At 36.8% G+C, this 21433-nt stretch overlaps 1 protein-coding gene across 2 annotated transcripts; it reads left to right on the top strand.

Annotated features, from left to right (window-relative positions):
* Positions 1 to 497: 497 nt before the first annotated feature.
* gan (gigaxonin) lies at positions 498 to 14284 on the top strand. Of its 2 annotated transcripts, none has more exons than XM_055174954.2 (12): positions 498 to 783; positions 1618 to 1803; positions 2405 to 2519; positions 2737 to 3087; positions 4508 to 4725; positions 4831 to 4952; positions 6357 to 6469; positions 7587 to 7739; positions 7827 to 7963; positions 13156 to 13290; positions 13378 to 13487; positions 13574 to 14284. In XM_055174954.2, exons 1-12 carry the CDS (start codon positions 641 to 643, stop codon positions 13753 to 13755), a joined length of 1965 nt encoding a protein of 654 aa, XP_055030929.2. In that variant the 5' UTR covers positions 498 to 640; the 3' UTR covers positions 13756 to 14284. The 2 variants fall into 2 exon arrangements, with proteins under 2 accessions (XP_055030929.2, XP_055030930.2); XM_055174955.2 differs by lacking the exon at positions 498 to 783 and adding an exon at positions 1346 to 1503.
* Positions 14285 to 21433: the final 7149 nt, after the last annotated feature.

Below are 21433 nucleotides of genomic sequence, written 5' to 3' on the forward strand. Positions count from 1 at the left end.
AGTGTATGTAATAATGACCTAAAAATGACAGGGTTAATTGAACGACTATAATAGGTTAAACTGCTGCTCACGCTCCAGTCCAGTAGGTGGCACTTTTCAAGATGGTTTGCCACCCGCCAATTTCTTGTTTTTTAGGAAAAAGAGAAAACTAAAATAAATACAATAATTATATAACATTAAATACAAATACAATAAAAGATAAATAAATAAATAAAATAAAGATTACTGGGGATTAAATATCACAGGGGAATAATCCATATATACAACCAATAATTCACAGTTTAACGCACTGTTTTTTTTAAAGGTTTGAAATAATATTTTTTAAATAATTTTCAAAGACCACAAAACATGGAGAAACTTTAGAAATCTACATGTGTGGTTTTTTTACACTCACAATATTATTAATTTTAGGATAAAGGTACCAAATTTAACAATATTGTAATCACGTGCAGCCAGGCATAATGTTGATCTCAGCCAACCATTCATATAATTTGCGCCAAAAGTGCAGTTCCAGGAGGCTCGATATCTTGACTGACGAAATGACCAGTGGCAGGCTGCTCCCGTCAGCTAGCTGAAGATTGAACCCACTCCCACAAAAAGTCACTGCATGTGGGAAATTTTTTAAAAACTTTAGATAAAAATGGCAGCTGGTAGGTTTCAATATGGGATTCAACCATATATGTTCGAGCCAGAGTCTGATCCGGAATCTCAAAACGATGATGAACCGATTAACGTCGACGCTAGATCTGAAATACAAAGGATGCTCAAGAGTGTGAAAGCGTGGTAAGTCCTTATCACACTCACTAACTTTGTATATCTAATGTACTTGTGAGGTTGATCTTATGAACACGCAACGTTACGTAACGTTACCACAGTTATATTATAAAAACCAGTTTGTCAAATTTTGGACCTTATTCGTTCAACGTTTTTAGTAAATTAAAACAGTCTAAAGTCCATTCAGTGAGGAGGTTACACACAATAAGAACATATCACGCGATATAATAAAATGTTTTCCCCAAATAAGTTTCCTGCGCTAGTACTGTTGGATCCAGCAGTGCTTTTTAATCGAAGTCTCTGTGCAAATCCATCGTCTACCTGTGGCTTTACAAAGAAATCCGCGGTACAATAAAATGAACAAACGCTTAAAAATCTGATCATTGCTTAATACAAAATAGATCACAAAATACAATTTAATAAAAATTAATTATTTAATTAATAATACTCATGCATTTGTACATTTTATACATTTTGACCTAAATTTACATAAACCATATGGGTGATTTTATTTTGAAAAATTAGACTTCTATTTTGAAAAACATAAAATCTTGGTTCCGGGTGACGTCACGCGACGTTGAAGTTGTTTTCCTCTAGTGCGTGTGGATAGACTGCCGTCAAAGGCGTGACAGACAGGTCTCGATTTAACGCTTTATTATGCCTGACTGAAGTTACAGACCGCATAAAGGACAAGTTTTATTCGAGCCGCTTGTTGCGTCTACAGTGAGAGTAAGTGCAGTGATTTAACTTAAAGTTGTAAAAGATCCACCCGAAACTGTCTTGCCATGTTGAATGTGTTTACACTTTGCATAACTCATTTGTTACATTGGCTTGCTTCAACAGCATGTCAACCCCTACAGCGGCTGATGCTGGATCAGTGGTGTCGGACCCTCAACATTCCCAAAAGCTTCTAAAGGCCCTTCAGTCTTTCAGACAAGATAATTTTTTTCAAGATGCAGTGCTGGTTTTGGATGGTGAAGAGATACCGGTTCAGAAGAACATTCTGGCTGCTGCCAGTCCATACATAAGGTAAGGGCAAACTGTGACATTTCAATATCTTTTGCATATCATGTTGGACTGGTGTGATTGCTCAGACTTGTAACAGACCCTTGAGCAATGTGTCACGTGGGTGTGCCAACAGCCCCACCTTGTCTGCTATTTTGGGTTTGTTCACTTATTTTACAGTGTGGCTTACTTTTATACGCCCTTAATTTTAACAATGTACAAACGTTTGCAGATTCAGTCTGTTTACAATGATCTCATTATTCCCTCATGTCATTCCAAAAATGACTTTCATCTGTGGGACATGTTAGTCATGCAATGGCTCAAATGCTTGTAGAGGAAAATTAAAAAATGTTGTCTACATGTATACATTTGGCAGACACTTAGAATGCATGTAAGGTATACATTTGATCAATATATGTGTTTCATGGAAATCGAACCCATGACTTTTGCGCTGCTAATTCAGATCTCTACCAACTGAGCTACAGGGAAAAAAATGTAATGATCAGTTGTAGATTCTGTAAATAATCTTAATGAAATTTTGCATTACAGTTTTATAGTAAGATATTTAACAATCCTATTAAGCCCAAAGAAAGTTGTGGTTAAAATGATTTTACAATGTTTCTAGGACCAAATTAACTTACAACCCCCCAAAGGAGGATGGGTCTGTTTACAGAATTGAATTGGAAGGGATCTCCGTCACTACCATAAGGCAGATACTCGACTACATTTTCAGTGGAGAGGTGATTTCATTCATTTCATTCATACACGAATGTGAGTCAAACTATTTAGTAGCATTAAATACACCTCGTTCAGTTATTAATTCTTTAGAAATCAAACCCATGATGTTGGTGTTGTTAGCGCCATGCACTATTTGTTTAAGCTACAAAAAAGCTGTATCAACCAAAGGTTCTGACTTTTCAAAATGCCGCCATAAAGTTTTCATGCTCTGGTTTTTAGATTGCCCTGAGTGAAGACACCATCCAGGATGTGGTCCAAGCTGCTGATCTTCTGCTCCTCACTGACCTAAAATCTCTGTGCTGTCAATTTCTGGAGGGCTGCATCAATGCAGAGAACTGCATCGGTATTCGGCTCTTTTCTATGCATTACTGCCTGCACCACGTTCACCATGTGGCCACGGAGTTCCTTCAGACGCATTTCCGAGATGTGGCCAACACAGAGGAGTTCCTGGAGCAGCCGCCCGATCGCCTGTGCGAGCTGCTGGGGATGGAAAAGCTCAACATAGGAAATGAAAGGCACGCGCTGGAAGCCGTGGTCCGCTGGCTCAGTCATGACATTGAAGCTCGGCGAGTGAGTGAAATGTTCTGTATGTGAGATGCGAAAGGAGGAAATTTCTCTACAATGACACAGACTTTTAAGTTTTGAGCTGTCTGTTTGTAATTGATATGAATGTATCCGTTACGGTTCACACTAAAATTTGCATGAACACTTTACATACTTGAACAGGAAAATGAGGCTTTAAATCATCATAGTGGAAAAGAGATGGATAATGGTTTAGTAATTAAACTTGGCAGAGAATAAGACCACACTTTTCAAACTGCAAAACATTAATGAAATAGTTTACCCAAATGTGACCCTGGACCATGTATACATCATTTTAAAAAGCTGAATAAATAGCTTTCCATTGATGTATGGTTTTTAGGATAGAACATTGGGTCTCATTCACTAAGCATGCATATGGATGTTTTAACGTACAAATCATAATTCAACCAAAACTTTCGTACTAAAATTAATTTTAAATGTTTGCATAAACGTGGGAACAACTTGGAACACATGTGCGCAGTAATCATGAACCAAGAAAAAAACTCTATAATATATACCTGTTATGTTTTTTTCTTTGTTCATGATTGTTGCGTAGTTGTGGTCTGGGTTGTTCTTGCGTTTTGGCATACATTTAAAATAAATTGTATTACGCAAAGTTTTTGTTGAATAATGATTTGTTATTTAAAACGTCCGTACATTTATTAACAAATTTGTGTGTACGCATGCTTCATGAACGAGACCCAATATTTGGTCGAGATGCAACGATTTGAAATCTTGAATCTGAGGGTGCAAAAAAAATTTAATTTGAAGAAAATTGCCTTTTAAAATTTCCAAGTCCAAAAATAAAGTTTTGATAGATTTAGGGTAGGAAATTTACAAAATATCTTTATTGAACATGATCTTTATATTATATCTTGAAAAATATTGAAAAATCAATAAATTTGACCCATGCAATTACTGTCATCTATTTCATTGCAAAAAACAACGTTATTTTGTGTATTTGGAATAATACAATGTGTTTGCGTAGTTAAAAAACACCTGTTCTAATCTGTACCTTGTGATTGGCCTAAATATCTCTGACGTCAGCCGGAAATGTGACAATCCTAACCCTGTCTGAAAGATTGGCGCACAATACAATGCTAACAGGAGTTAAATTACAGGCTGTGAGTCCGAAGCGGGAGGAATTATGATAATGTCGGTCTTGTCTACATCACCAATCACAGGAATTAAACTGTTGCCTACAATCTGCGTGTTTGTTGTAGTTCAAGAAAAGAGATTTATGTTGGAGACAATAACTTGCGTCATCGTTTACTTTGGGGTTTGTACCTTTTGCATATCGTTAACATGTACTAATACACACTTACACACCAAAGAAAATGTAAAATCATTAATCAGACAATAGGTGCTGTCGCAAATATGCAAATTGCCTCTACTTCTGTACTTACAGGTCCACATGAAGGAAGTCATGTCTGCCGTATGGATTCAAGGCTTGGACCAGACGTACCTCCAGGAGCAGATGCTCGGCGAACCACTGATGAGGGAGGTGATAGGGAATTGTTGTATGGAGACCCTAAAAGCAGAACAGCAGGGGGAGGCGCTGCTCGCTGCGTTTAAACCTCGCGGATACTCCGAGTGTATTGTAATAGTAGGGGGTGAGGATAGAATGTGAGTATAAGCATGCATACCTGTATAATATTCTGGATAATATTAAAGTTTGTTTATGGAATGTGTGACCATTACTTTTGTTTTTGTATTTGCCCTCTATTTTAGCTCTCGGAAACCCACAGCAGCGGCACGCTGCATGTGTCCTCTTTACGATCGAAGCAGGCAGATGTGGGTCGAGCTACAGCCAATGAGTGAGAGGCGTGTTGGGCACGGAGCCATGTCAGCAGGTCAGTACTAGCTTAGTTATGGCGCTTTTCCATTGCATAGTACCCACAGTTTGGTTTGGGTTAGGTCGGGTAAGCTCACCTCACTTTGGCTTGGTTAGCTTTTCCATCAAGTTTAGTAACACTTCAAAGTGGTAGGGATTATAGGCGTGTCGTTATATTTGCACTGCCTACTGCTGTGACGTCATACAAGTGAAAGCGTCGTTGTACATTCCCATACATTCATTTATTTCTCAGTCAGCCACAAAATTTAAATTGACCACCACAAATAGATGTTTGCACATCGCATTTATCACGTCCTCTGTCTCACATGACAGTTTCTGTACAAACACCTCTGGCGTCAGTCGACGCACTCCACTGAGCCTCATTTAAGTTGCATTTTAGCATATATGAGGTTGTGAGCGTCGCAAATGTGCCGCCACAAACTGCAAGTCTGGAAAAAATTATATTATATAGTGTTCCTGATTCACAACCTGTGGATGTTTTTCATCACTAAAAGGGAGTTGGGAACTTAAAGCAGAGCACAGATGACAACATGTTTGCTCAAGACAGCGCAAAGCTAATCTTTTACATTATAACGATGCCGCTGGTAGTGACGATTCTCTCAGACCAATCAGTGATCTACAGTGTTTTCGTGTCACGTTTTGATATCAGCTCGGGTCGCTTGGAACCCCGACCAAGGTGGACTAAAAAAAGTTCACAAAGGTAAGCTGACTCGACCCAAACCGTGTGGTACTATGCAAAGGAAAAGCACCATTAGTTCTTTACCATATTACTTTATAGCATGAGAAAGGGTAAAGATTAAATATTACATGTATCTGTTGTGTTAATATGCAAGTAATGTTTTCCCATCTGCATATTATTACTATTTTTGGCCTCATATAATGAAGCATAATTATAACATAACACATTTATAAAAATATAATATAGTTCCTTCCCTTCTATTTTTTTCTTTTCATCCTTGTTACACTGCCTTTAAAAAGTCTCACAAATTTGTGCTTGACAACTAATATAAGACAATTTTGAATGCAAACCATATGCAAATCAAACGAGAAAATTTAAAAAGATTGAAACAGTATGGCATGATGGCTGTTCTCCCTTTGCTTTCAATTGAATTGTTTGAATGTATTATTGGAGAGCAAAAATAAAATTGTCAGGGTTTTTTAAGTGAACCTGATTTAAAGTTGATTGGTTGTAGTAAAAGTGCACTATTATTTTATTGTATGGAGGATATTTCTTTAGAGTTGTTTACCATTTGACGTAGCACTGTAGTAGATCACAGCAATGCAACATGTTTACATATACTGTATACAAGGTTTTATTTTACATACTTGTGTATGCATTACTTATGTAATCCTAATTTAATATATGGTATAATTAATTGATGGCCTGTTTATCGATCTGTAGAGGGTTACCTGTTTGCAATAGGTGGAATGGATGAGAATAAAACTGTGTTGAGCAGTGCAGAGAAATATGACCCAGAGACCAACACTTGGACGCCAATCCCGCCAATGATGGAGGTATTTCTGTCACACAAATACAAAATCAAATACAAAATCAAAATTCTGATGTGAATCACACAAAATTTTAAAATCGACAATACCATGAGTCTCCACATGGGGCAGTGTAGTCCTGCCTTTTTTAGTACTGTATATGCATTTCTTTTTTAGATGGATGGCATTATTCTAAGCAACTTGCTTATATATGAAGAGTTTGGTTCCAAAATGCGATAAACGGCATTTAAAAAAACTGTATTGTATCAGGTCAGTATTAAAAAGTAAATTCTTAATTTTTACGCAAAATCTGATGTCCGCTGTGTTTTTGTGTCATTTTTTCACCGCGATAAATGCCAGTCCTGCTTTTCTGCAGAATGCAATAAATCCACTCAACAAATCACAGCGCACCATTCCACGCATTGTAAAAAATATTGGAAGAATCCTAAAACACACAGAATCCTAGTTTTCTTTATTTACTTTGTACTTCGTGATCAACAAACAAACAAAATCAAAAGAATACTTTTGATGGCATTGATAAACCTGTGGTGGTTTTCTGTGGCGGGGAAGAAACGTAAGTCATCAAAATCGAGTAATTTATGCGAGAGGCACTCGGGAGAGGGAAAAAGCTGTTGCTTGTTCTCACACGACAGCATCAAGCTTCTGTCATGCTAACACATTGACCCCATGTGATCTTATGAAAAACTTTCCACTATTTTACGCAAAGTCAATGAAAATCGAGCAGGACCAAAACATTTTACAGCTGATCGCTGCCAAAAAAGATTTTGGATTTGAATTTTTTATGTTATTATAACCTAAAGATGCTATGTGAAGGTTTTAACCGAAAAAGTGTTTTTTATCTTGTCACTTTCTTGGTATAGAAAACACATTTTTACCCAAATTAATCAAAATGGATTTATTGCGTTTTGGAACCAAACTCTTCATATATTGAACTAGTGAACATGAATGATTCACGATTCAATGTATATACCGCTAAAAAATATATAATCATACTAGCAATTAATTTTTCTAAAACCATTCAGTAACAGCCAAGTATGTTATTATGTGGGCAGTTCTTTGCAATTTGTAAAGCTACCACCAGGTGTCACATTTACTCTACTGTATTGTCATAATGTCTTTGAAGGCCCGACAGCACTTTGGTATTGCTGAGCTGGATGGGATGGTCTATGTCTTGGGTGGGGAGAACAAGAACACTGAAGTTCTTCTCTCAATGGAGGTGTATGACCCCCATTGTAACATCTGGAAGCCCCAACCGAATATGAGCACAGTGCGCAAGGTGAGTTATAGCCCATATGTCATATAAACACACACAGCTGCGCTGAAATACTCATATCATGCCCACGTGTGTATCTTCAATTTCCAGTTTGGTAGCTGTGCCACCATGAAAAAGAAGCTTTATGTAATGGGAGGTGGATCGTACGGGAAAGTTTACGACTCTGTGGAGTACTATGACCCCAAAACTCAGCAGTGGACAACCGTCTGCCCCCTAAAGGAACGGAGGTAAAATGTTATACATTGTTATACAAAACCTGAAAACACTTAGGATGTCATCTACCTCATACTGTAATAATAAAGCACCAATTTAGGAACACAGACCTACATACACATTTTTGTAAGGGTCTACATTTGTAAAGGTCTGTTTTTAACAGGCCCAGTGATTTGTTGTGTAACATAATTTTTAGTGTTGAAGAGAGAGATGTCAAATCATTATGCTTAGGTAACCAGGTTTTCATTAAAAGGGTTAAATTATTATTATTATTAAATGGAAAAAAAAATGGATAGAATTAGATTCATAGAATCATTTATAGCAACTTGACCCCATGCCTTTCAAACCTGTGGTGTGTTTTCTCTTAACTGTGTGACGCAAATGAATGTTAAAATTAAACGATTGTATTTTAAGCACGTCATCGTGATGATCTGATGAATGTGAAGTGCTTTGATGCGCCTTGTGATGTCTTGCAGATGTGTTCCTTCAACAAAAGTAGGCAAGGGACCTATCAGTCTTACAACGCCATATAACTGAACACATTTGATCACCATCTGGAAAAACACAAATAGTCATTTTTCTCTGTGTTCGTGTCATATTTGGGTTATAATAATGTCCATGTGTGCTTTTTTTTACGTTTAGGCCTAGTATGTTAAAAAGAGACAGGAAGTTCTGTTATGTTGAATTCAGCCTTTAAAGAGATTGAGATAGAGAACACAAAACATGTGTGGAGAAATAATCCACTGAGAATATCATGCAGTGTACAGTTCAGTGTACTTTCAGTGTACAAATGTGGCACTTATCTGTGCTAGATATACATTTGACAGCAATATGATTAGATGGACATTGTGTTTATCTAAGGGCTTGTCTTTGGCGCCTAGTCCTACGTTAGAAAGCATTGTTTATACGTAGGTATGTGACCTTGGTATTTGCTTTTAACATCATGTTTGCACTTTAGCTGATTTGGTACAAAAATCACCTACTAAACAAAGACCCAGTTTCACAGACTAAAAGCCTAGTCCCAGACTAAAATGCATGTCTTAACAAAAAATAACTTGCACTAACATATCTTAAAATATATCAGTGCCGATGTCTAAACACTAATGATTTTAATGCTTTTTGATTTTGACATTATTTACTCCCCTTCATGTTGTACACCTGTATGAGTTTCTTTATTTTCTTAAATACGAAAGAAGATACTTTGATCATGAATGGTAAACACACAGTTGATGGTACCCATTGAGTTCCATAGTATTTGTTTTTCCTACTATGAAAGTCAAGGGGTACTATGTGCTAGAGGTCTTCTCGGGTCCAAATAAATGTACCGGATCCGAAATGACCCGAATCACTTTATACCCGAACCTGATGTGCATAAATAATTTGGCCAGTGACATTTTTTTTACTCAACTGGACCTGAATGTAAACGGTAATGTACGACGTGTGTGCAGTCTGCAGCCCCCGCAAACCCCACTGGTCTCGCAACCAATTTTATGAGCTGCTCCATTTGTTTTACTTTATCTGAAAACGACACCCAGGTAACCACTAAAATGTATACATTTAAAATTGACTGACATGTCTGTCTCAACAAAAATTTACCTACCGCCAGCCACACAATGTCGCAAGCGCTCTTGGCAAACAGAGGAGAGGTTTGAAAAGGACATTGATGTACACACGTGAGAGAGTTCGGGTTTTCGGGTCCGTTCTGCAAAAAAACTCATTCATTTTAAATTACCCGAAACCTGATGCCGCTAATATTAATCCGACCAGTGTCTGAGGCACACGTGAAAATTTAAAAGACGCGAACCCGATCGGGTCTCGGGTCGGACCTCGGGTTTTCAGATCTAAGTGGACCCATCAAGACCTCTACTATGTGCTTACCATCTTTACCAAAATATAATGAAGATATTTTAAAGAATGTTTGTAACCAATCAGATCTGGGGCACCATTGACTTCTATAGTAGAAAAAATATAATACTATGGAAGAGAATGGTGCCCCAGATCTGTTTGGTTATTAACATTTTTTCACAATATCTATCTTTATCTACAGAACAAAGAAATTGATGCAGTTTTGAAACAGACAGAATTTAAATGTCCTCTGTAATCTATTTGAATCTCTAGATATTGCTTTTTACACTTTAATTTGTCTAGGCAAAAACAGTGAAAAAATAAAATAAATTTTAAAGGGATACTTCACCCAAAAAAAAAATTCTGTCATCATTTACTCACTCTCATGTTGTTTCAAACCTGTATAAATGTCTTTGTTTTGCTGAACACGAATGAAGGTATTTGAGCAATGTTTGTAACCAAATAGTTTTTGAGCACTTCCATTTTTGGTGTTCTGTTTCATGCTTAATTTCAAATATCTTCCTTTTTATTCAGCCGAACAAAAAAATGATACAGGTTTGTAATAAATTCAGGGTAAGTAAATAATGATGACAGAATTTTCATTTTGGGGTGAGTCTTGCACGGGTCAATTTTTGGAGACCCCCCCGTACCCTGGAAAGTTCAGCATTAGATCCGACCCATCAGCTGTGATAATATAAAAATTAAATGCGCACCCGCCCAGACCCATTAACTCATTTCCCGCCAGCCATTTTTTGAAAAGTTGCCTGCCAGCATTTTTGGGATTTTCACAAAATGCCTTTCAGGAAAATTTTCTTCTAAAAATATATAAACATATATATATATATATATAAACATACAAAGATATAAAATGAAAGAACAGACTCTCTGCTTTCAAACAAACAAACAAACAAACAAAACAAAATCTATATTTTTTTCTCTGCATATAAACTCTTAAATATGGATATATTTCTTTAAAAATATATTTTTTAACAAAAAGCTGAAAAATTGTGTTTTTGTGAAGAAATTTTGTTAAAGATCAGATTCAGAACCATTATCAAAACATACAGAGTTAGAAAATAACATTTTGGGCCCTATTTTAACGATCTAAGCGCATTGTCTAAAGCGCACAGCGCAACGTCTAAATGGGCGTGTCCGAATGCACTTTTGCTAATTTAACGACGGGAAAAATCGTTTTTGCGCCAAGCGCATGGTCGAAAAGGGTAGGTCCTATTGTAATGGGAGTATTTTGGGTGTAACGTGCAGTAAACCAATGAGAGTCACAGCTCTCATTCCCTTTAAACCCAAGTTGCGCTGGCGCTATAATCCCTATTTAGATGACGGACTTTGTAAACTGAAAAACTAAACGGAGGTAGAAGATCCCCAGTTTAAGATTAATGTTAAATAATTGTGTTGTTTTTCCCTTATATTTAAATTGTTATTTTTTTATTAAAACCTTTAAAACCCGTTTTCTTTTAGTCATGGAAGTAAAAAGCAGGCTTGTAATTGCTTTAAATGTATGGCTATCCAATATCATCAAAAAATAATTTACAAGTATGTAAGACAAGGTTTGTACTCTAAAAATACTTTATTTGTAACAAACAGGAGATAAAGAATTTACAAACGGCTCTCCTCACGTTTCAGCACTTTGGACAGCGGTTTTTTTAGCAAAGAGTTTTTTTAAGCATTACTTACAAATGTTTCTCATCTCGCCATATCCACAGGTACATCATATACAATAAATCCGTGAGGTAGCATTAAAAAAAAAAACATTTAAAAACATTTGTTTAAAGCAAAGCATTTATTTACTTTGCAGGCTGCAGGTGAAGCAGCTCTTTGCGCCTTTAACGTCTCATAATCAGTCCTCATTTATAAATATGTCCAAGAGACTCAATTATAATCTCTTAAATTCAATCCTTTAATCTTTCATATTTAAAAGCATTTTTGTGCTGCTGCGCATTTATGTACTTTGTGATAAGCAAACCCGCGTTGTCCTCCCGTTTATAGGCGCATATTACTAATGCGCTCTTTAAATAACATAAAACATATTGCGCCATTGACTTTAGACTTTAGACCAGGTTTTTGTTGGTCAATGGCGTAGTCTATTTTAGTTGCCTCAAAATAGCAACGCGCCAACAATGCGCCTGAACACGCCTCGTTTTTCAGACCAGAACGCCCATGGGCGCAAAGGTGGCGCAAATGCATTTGCTATTTAAACAACGCGGCGCTAAACGTGAAAATTAGGGTGGAAACTAGCGAAAGACACTTGCGTCGCGCATTGCGCTGCATTGCGCCGGGTGTAAGATAGAGCCCTTTGGCTTCAGTTTTTTTCATGAATTGGGTATCTAGTGGATAATCGCGGTATTGCAGATTAACATGAAAATTAATCAGGAACCCTTTTTAATGCAAATGTTTTCCCTTAATTGACGGATAACTAGTCAGTGGCAGGAAAAGAGTTAATTACACACGTTAAAATCATTCTAAGTGCTTTATTTTTTATCTTGCACCTCTCTCAACCTCACAACAGCGTCATGAATGGGCTAATGAAACAGGCTAAAGTGCGCTTTGTTTTGCACCATTCAAGTAGCCTACCATCAGCACCTTAAAGGCGGAGTCCATGATGTTTGAAAGCCAATGTTGATATTTGAAATCACCTAAACAAACACGCCCCTACCCCAATAGAATCTGGACCTTCTGTTGATAGACCCGCCCGACACATACGCAACCCGGCATTTGATTTGATTTGATTGGCTATAAGTGTGTTTTGGTAGTCGGCCCGTCTCCTTTTCCAACGCGTTTTTCAAACATCGTGGACTCCGCCTTTAATAGGGTATGGAACCTGATAACTATAAACAAATAGACCTATTAATGAAGAAAGAACAAGAAAAAATACATCCTCGTATTACACCACACTTTCTCCATTCATCCGATTTTGCCTTTAAAGACTCGTTGTCAACAATTTTATATACTCCACTTACCAACTTTACTTTTACTTCATCCATAGCTACTCCTGCAACGTTCGCTCCAACTAGGCTACGAGAAGCATCACCAAATGTCGCACGGTCGCAGTGGTGGTGACGTGATGGGTCAAATATCATATTGTTGCGTATGTGTAATGGTAATTTAGACATACAAATACTGAACATATTTTTCATCCGCGCTACTACCCGCCCGCAAGGAGTTAATTATCCACACGCATCCCCGCCCGTGAATTTTAGGAATGTCACAATCCACCCGTTTAAACAATGCTTGAAATACCAGTTTAATACTTTGTGTCCTTAAAGTTCTCTAACCTCTATGGGTTATGAGTAATAAAGATGATTGACTTGTGCACACTGAACCAGTCTCATTTATTTCTCCTCAGATTCGGAGCTGTGGCGTGTGGTATTGGACAAGAGCTTTACGTGTTTGGTGGCGTGAGAAACAGAGAAGTTGACAATCCTGAGTCCACCCAGATGACCATCGCCAAATCCGAGTTTTACCACGATGAACTGAAAAGGTTCACGCATACTTTCCTTCAAAACCATGCTCATACAAAGAAAGGGTGAGATGTTGCAAATCTCACACTTTCATCTGTTCTCTCCAGGTGGATGCTCTTAGATGACCAAAGCCTTTGTATTCAAGCCACTTCATCCTTTGTGTATGGAGCTGTTCCTGTTGGTGCTAGCATATATGTAGTAGGCGAACTCGACACTGGTGAGCTGATCACGATTTTATATATACATATAATGTTGTACATTATATGTAAATCATATATGATAAAAAAAACTTTTTGTCTACAGGCACCAATTTTGACTATGTCCGTGAGTTTCGAAGAAGCACAGGGACGTGGCATCCCACCAGACCTCTTATACCATCTGATCTGAGTAAGACGAGCTGCGCCGCCCTTCGGATCGCCAACTGTAAGCTGTTCCGCCTTCAACTACAACAGGGCCAGTTTCGGATTCGGGTTCCTTCCACATAAACCGAACTCGCATCTTCACCACTGGGTTCTGTGTCATGTCACTCTTCCATCGTGTGCTAGTTGAAAGGAGGATGATTGTGGGATTACAGTAGCTGAAGTTTGGTAAAAGTTTAATGAATTATTAAGTTTCATATTGGTGCCTTTTGTAAGGGAATACATAAAATGGTTCTTTCAGTAGTGTGAGGGAGGGGTTTAGCCCATCCACCAGATACGTATCATTTAAGGGACCTTCTCTTTGTTTTACACCTTAGTTTACATTGTTTTACCTGGCGGTTATCGCTGCTTTTGACGCTAGCACTTTGGAGAGGGAAGTTAAAGTAGCATTTTTTTATATTTAGGGAGCAATAAGTAAGGGAACAAATCAAATGTGTGCTACATTGAATGGTACATTAGGATCAAGCACAATATTGTCGCTTATGTCTGTCTAGCTACTGTACACATAAAGTATAAAGAGAGTTAGATTATTGAAATCAATGGGTGACAATATTAGGGCTGTTAAAGCATTTTCATCCTATTAAAGATCAAAATCAAAAGTCAAGTGTAGTTTTTGAGAAAACTGTAGTGCGTTAAAGGAACAGTATGTAGGATTGTGGCCAAAACTGGTATTGCAACGACAAAACATGTGGCTAAAACTGGTACTGCAATCACACTACTGGTGGCCAATACACAAAATGACAACATAAACATTAGTTGAGGGCTGCAACTACACTTTTTAATGACAATATCCTGGCCAGACCACTATTGTCAGTGATATAAGTATTTAAAATAAAAATTAGTTCTTAATGTCTAGTGACATATCAGGGCCATTTTATGATTAATTGATATACATTTCTTACATACTGTTCCTTTAAAGGGATAGTTCACCATAAAATGAAAGTTCGGTCATCATTTGCTCGTCCTCGTGTTGTTCTGGACCTGTATGAATTTCTTTTTCTTTTTTTTTTTGATAAACACGAGAGAAGATATTTTGAGAAATGATGAACAGCGGATGGTGACCATTGACTTCCATAGTAGGAAAAAATATTTTGGAAATATTGTGATAAATGATAAAGAAAATATTTTGATAAATGATGGTAAGCACACAGTTGACGGTACACATTAAATTCCATAATATTTTTTTTATTTCTGCTGTGGAGGTCAATGGTCGCTATCTGCTGTGTGTTTTATCATTTTTCTCGGAGGATCTTCTTTTGTGTTCATCAGAAAAGAGAAATTCATGCAGGTTTGGAGCAACGTGGGGACGGGTGAATGATGACAGAATTTTCATTTTGAGGTGAACTATCCCTTTAAGTTTTAATGAATTCAGTTTATTAGAGGCCTTTACATCAGTGGTGTTTTATTCGTAAGCTATATTGATGCTGATAATTCTATTTTGCCGTACAATAACTAACATTTTAAAGTTTATTTCTTTGTTAAAATGCCCTTTTTAGATATTTTCTATAAAACAATATTGTCAAGAGCCTAGTTAATGGAGTCTAATGCAATGCATATCTAATACACTCCAAGGTTAAAGGATTAGTCAATTGTCTTAAAAACAAATCCAGATAATTTGTTCACCACCATGTCATTCAAGGTGTTGATGTTTTTCTTTGTTCAGTTGAGAGGATGTTGTGTTTTTTGGGGAGAACATTCCAGGATTTTTCTCATTTTAATGGACTTTAATGGACCCCAACACTTAACGGTTTTGATGCAGTTTGGAATTTCAGTTTCAAAGGACTCTAACGATCCCAAAAGCGGCATGAAGGTCTTTACTAGTGAAACGTTGAAAAATAAATATATGCACTTTTGGACCACAAATTCTTGTCTATCTCCGGTCCTGTGACGAGCCAGCACGTAATGCCGTGGAAAGGTCACGTGTTACATATATGAAACCCACATTTGCGGACCATTTTAAACAATAAACTGACACAAAGACATTAATTAGTATCATTCGACATACAACAACGTCGTAACGGTCCTCTTCTCAACACTTGTAAACACTGGAGCGTAGTTTCGCATACGTCATAGGTGACCTCTTGACATGATGACGTATTACGTAAGGTCGCACTGGCGCGTCACATGACCGGAGATGGACGAGAAATTTTGGTATAAAAGTGATTATTTTTTATTCTTCCTGTCAAAAATGACAATCGTTTTGCTAGATGGGACCCTTATGCCTCGTTTGGGATCATTTAGAGACTTTGAGATCCTTTGAAACTCTTTCGCAATTATAAACTGCATTAAAACTGTTACGTGTTGGTGTCCATTGGAATGGGAGGGGTCCTGGAATGTTTTCCTCAAGAAACAATTACATCTTCTCGACTGAAAAAAGAAATACAACAACATTTTGTGTGACATTGTGGTGATTAAATTATTAGGATTTTTTTTTTAAAGAAAATGGACTAATCCTTTAACACACCACCTTCACTAGTCTTAGTTATGTGGATGTTTTTTTTCTATTCGGAGGGAGAAATATCAATATTACTACTGAGTTAACAGTTTACATTTTAGATTATGATCAATAACGTGCTGAACTTTAACCATGTGTCATATTATTATCTGTGGAATGTAAGCGTGCTGGAAATTAGCATATTTTATGAGTCTGACTTGCTATGTGATAGCCTGTCTGTCTTAAATGACCAAATTTCGCTGTTGGTCTCGTATCCAAGGACTCCGAGCACCACAACATGTCAGAAATAGATGCAAGTTGCTGGTCTCACCCTTATGTGGCGAGAGTATTTTGTAAATGACCTCTGAACTGGCTTTCCTGTCAGTGTGGACGGTTTTGGCATCTGGTGACCCCATTTGTTCTGTGCATGAATCAGCTGCTGCTGTCTGTTGTAATTGAAGGAATGAACATGGCATATTCACCACCGTGGAAATTCACAGCAACGGCAGAAATAAAGAATACGAACATTTCAACTTTAGCCATTTCCTGTTTTTGTAAGGACAAAACGTGATACTTATTGGACAAACTCTGCATCGGTGTTGGGAAATTACCTAAAAATTAATGGAAAAGTATTCATCTTATTTTTCTATATCCCTAAAATGGCTTTCACGCTACAGTTGGAGGAATAGTCTACTCATTTTCAATGTTGAAGTATGTTATTACCTTAACTAAGAATTGTTGGTGCATCCCTCTATCATCTGTGTGCGTGCACGTAAACGCTGGAGCGCGCTGCGACGCTTCGATAGCATTTAGCTTAGCCCCATTAATTCAATGCTACCATTTAGAGATAAAGTTAGAAGTGACCAAACACATCAACGTTTTTCCTATTTAAGACGAGTAGTTATACGAGCAAGTTTAATGGTACAAAATAAAACGTAGGGCTTTTCTAAGCGGATTTAAAAGAGGAACTATATTTTATGGCGTAATAGCACTTTTGGGAGTACTTCGACTCGGCGCAGTAACACCCTCCCTCTCCCATTATGAGAGTGAGAGGGTGAGCGTACTTTTCAGGCGAGTCGAAGTACGCCCAGAAGTGCTGTTGCGCCATAAAATGTAGTTCCTCTTTTGAATCCGCTTGGAAAAGCGCTGCGTTTTGTTTTGTACCACCGGACTTGCTCGTATAACTACTCATCTTAAATAGGAAAAACGTTGATGTGTTTGGTCACTTCTAACTTTATCTCTAAATGGTACAATTGAATGAATGGGGCTAAGCTAAATGCTATCAAAGCGTCGCAGGCTCGCAGCGCGCTCCAGCGTTTACGTGCACTCACACAGATGATAGAGGGATGTATCAACAATTCTTAGTTAAGGTAATAACATATTTTGGTGTTGAAAATGAGTAGACTATTTCTTTAACACATATTTTTCTGTCGAAACAACATGTTTTACATGTACAGTGTGTTTGCGGGTATGTCCGTCACAGTGTGTGCAAACCTGCACAAAAGTCCTGTGCTTTGAGGAACTGCGTGTAAAAGTTAAATAGACATCATTGGCAAGTTATCAAGTGGACTTACAGGAAGACTTTTCTTTGTCTGATCAACAAGTTCAATTTATTCACTGTCACATTCAAACCAAACACTTACCACCAAGCATGCCTGTATTTACCTCCTACACTGGTCACTAAAAAGTGTGCTTAAATAGTTTTTCTATGTGTCATAAAATTGCTGTTGTCATTGATGACTAACGCAGTCAAGATTTATTGCCGTATGCAGGATGTAACAACTATTGTCAACATTGCATGATATGTAATGTGTGTTTCTTGGCAAACTTCACCCACAATACACGCTTATGAATATTGTCAACACGTTCACATTACTATAAACACTGTCATGACTCTATTTGCACAAAACACTTAAACACTAGATGTCTGCCAGAACATTGTGGTTAAAAAATTGTAACACAGTGTTTATGGAGGATGGTTTCGGGTGAAAAGGTTCTGTTTTGACTTGGATATTTTTGTTCCTTGTTTTTGAAGATAAATCGAACTACTGTGTGTCTTAAGATAATGCTGAAATATCTCTTGTCTGTATTACAGTATTAAATACATTAAATTTGTCATTGACTGCGATCACAGTTTTGTATTAAAATATCCAAACGCTTTTACTGAATTAAAAAAATATATATGTTGCTACATTTGTACTCCGTGTTACTCGGAATTACATGTTAAATGTAAATGTAATATAATACTTTTACAATATTTGGCAATGCCACAGGTAAATAGTGTGTTGAAATCTTTCACCTGATTGGAAACCTTTACCACTGCTTATTATTGATTTTCCTGTTCTAGAGATTAAACATTAGCAGAAGGCATTTTATCAAGCAGAAGGTCAATGTAGTATCTAATGGTAGGTGTAACACGATTTCTCACTTAATATTAATCTTAATACATAGTTTTCTATGAGGAGGTGTTGGTTGTTGCGTAACTGGTACGACACCAAAAGTTGGGAATTTTTGTGACGTAAAGTATTTCATCATGGGTATGTACATGTTGGGTCGTGTGTGTATGAATAAACGCTGAAGGACAGATTTGGGATTAACAGGATTAATGAAGATAAAAAGGATTGAGTAAATTCACTCGAACGGGGCTGCTCACATGACAGGACTTAATTTAACCAGAGGTCTTGTGACACAGATGGGTAGCTAGTGCTGCTTAAACAGTACTGAATCTCTTATGGGTGTTTTTCATCCGAAGCAGACTGGAGTTATGGATCTTGCATTGCGCACAAGGAGACAAAATAACAGTTCTATACGAAGTTAGTTTATTTAACATCTCTAGGCAAATCTATCCACATTGTCAACCAATATTGTCTTTACTTAAACAATGAAGTAAACATCACTTAATATTTCCATACAATTTTTAATTCATTAAACTTTTAAGCGTAGAAAATTCATTAAACTAAAACATTCAAGTAAACCGAACTTTAAATGATCAGTACTTGTTGTGAGGAATACCCATAATCCTGAATATTTTGATTATTTATGCTTTATCACAGAATAAGAACTTTAAATGTTTGTTAATAAAATGTAATATAGGTTTAAGCTCTTCTATTATTGATGTTTTTTTTTTGTAAATTATCATTTTGTGAAGTCACCGTTCAGGTCATCAGTGTTTACTTACATGAACCCTGTTCAGAACATTTTATTGTATTTCTCTTCACAGTACTGACAATGCATGTCAAAAATTGTTTAGAATCAAGTTTATTCAATGATTGACTAATAGTCAGTCATGAATTTTGTGTGATAATAGCATTTATAACACTAAAAGTAATATAAATGAATTAAAAATACTTAATTAACTAAGTGGAGATGTTGTACAGAGCTTAAAATTACGTTTACTGAACTAGAAATGTTATGTTAAAGGGACACTCCCCTTTTTTTGAAAATATGCTCATTTTCCAGCTCCCTTAGAATTAAATATTTGATTTTTACCCTTTTGGAATCCATTCAGCCGATCTCCGGGTCTGGCGCTAACACTTTTAGCATAGCTTAGCACGGTCCATTGAATCTGATTAGACCATTGGCATTGCGCTGAGAAATTACCAAAGAGTTTCGCTATTTTTCATGGTTAAAACTTGACCCTTCTGTAGTTACATCGTGTACTAAGACAGAAGGAGGATTAAAAGTTGTGAATTTCTAGGCAGAAATGGCTAGGAACTACTCTCATTCTGGTGAAATAATCAAGGACTTTGCTGTCATACCATGGCTGCAGCTGGCGTAGTGATATTACGCACTGACCGAAAATAGTCCCCTTAGTATCTTTCAATAGCATGGGGACTATTTTCGAGCAGTGCGTAATATCACTACGCCTGCTGCAGCCATGTTACAGCAGCAAAGTCCTTGATTATTACGTCAGAATGAGAGTAGTTCCTAATCATATCGACCTATAAAATCGCAACTTTTAATTTTCTGTCGGTCTTGGTACACGATGTAGTTACAGTAGAGTCAAGTTTTAAATAGGAAAAATATCAAAACTCTTTGGTTAATTATGAGCGCGATGCTAATGGTCTAATCAGATTCAATGGATTGTACTTAGCTATGCTAAAAGTGTTAGCGCCAGACACGGAGATCGGCTGAATGGATTCCAAAATGGTAAAAATCATATATTTAACTCTAGGGGAGCTGGAAAATTTGTATATTTTTTAAAAAAAGTGGAGTGTCCATTTAAATGTACTTTTTTGTTCAACTTAATAGTTATTTTATAAAACATATCCTCAAAAAAATCATAATGTGAACTAATGCATTTTATTAAAAACTACTCATGGCAACTTGATTTGTCTGCTACACCCACAGGGTATACAACTTAACCTGTTTAGTTTCACCCTGTGTAAAAACTAAAATGATTTAGTGTAATGGGTTTCCACGCATTTTTCTAGTAAAGTCAACTAATTCGGGTTAAGTGCAACTTAAGTGCTCATGGTTAGTAACAATACATCCAGTGCACACCTAAATAAGAATTAAGAATAGCTGGACTTATGTTGGACGACTAAACATTTAAAGGGAGTACTATGACTTGCAAATTATTAAGATAATTTATAACAACTACACTGTAAAAAATACTTTACTGCCTTAAAAATCTTTGTTAAATCAACTCAGATTCACAAGTCAGGTCAACAGAGATGACTTTTCTCAACTATATTTTATAAGTTATAACAACTCACCTGTAGTTATAACAACTCATCTCTAGTCAAGATAAATAATAGTAAGTTGAAATGACTTGCAAATCCGAGTTGATTCAACAAAAAATTTTAAGGCAGCAAAGTGTTTTTTACGTTGCATTTCTTCAACACAGAATTATACTTAAAAAAACAAAAACAAGATCAAGCTTTTTAAAGAGATGGACAGTCTAAACCTTTACTGAATGTGCATAGCAATGTTTCCTCAATAAATCTTTCAAAACTGCACACACTCTTAGAAAAATGGTCACAAATAGTCCCAACCTTTCACTGGGGCAGTAACTTTTAAAATGTCCTATGGACCATTTAGGCACAGATATATGTAACTTTGAGATACTAATATGTACTCTTTGATGTGCACCTCTGAGATAATAACATGAACACTTTAGATGCAAAGCTGTAGTTTTTAAAAAGGGTATCACCCCAGTGACAGCTAGGGATCATTTTTTATAGATTGCTTATATTATTTACAACATACGAGGAAGAGCGCTTACATGCAGAGAGTTTTCTTGTAAAGGCCCCATAAACAGAGAACCAAACAACCACAGACAGCTGTTTCACTTTCAACTTAAGTTTA

Source organism: Misgurnus anguillicaudatus, chromosome 15, assembly GCF_027580225.2.
Source record: "Misgurnus anguillicaudatus chromosome 15, ASM2758022v2, whole genome shotgun sequence".
NCBI classification, from domain to species: domain Eukaryota; kingdom Metazoa; phylum Chordata; class Actinopteri; order Cypriniformes; family Cobitidae; genus Misgurnus; species Misgurnus anguillicaudatus.

What these genes read in the sequence shown, in the direction of transcription:
- gan (XM_055174954.2), top strand. Translation starts at nt 641, where the DNA reads ATGGCAGCTGGTAGGTTTCAATATGGGATTCAACCATATATGTTCGAG. An exon ending in CAATCCCGCCAATGATGGAG is followed by an intron (nt 6,470 to 7,586) that starts GTATTTCTGTCA and finishes ATGTCTTTGAAG; the next exon opens with GCCCGACAGCACTTTGGTAT. An exon ending in TGCCCCCTAAAGGAACGGAG is followed by an intron (nt 7,964 to 13,155) that starts GTAAAATGTTAT and finishes ATTTCTCCTCAG; the next exon opens with ATTCGGAGCTGTGGCGTGTG.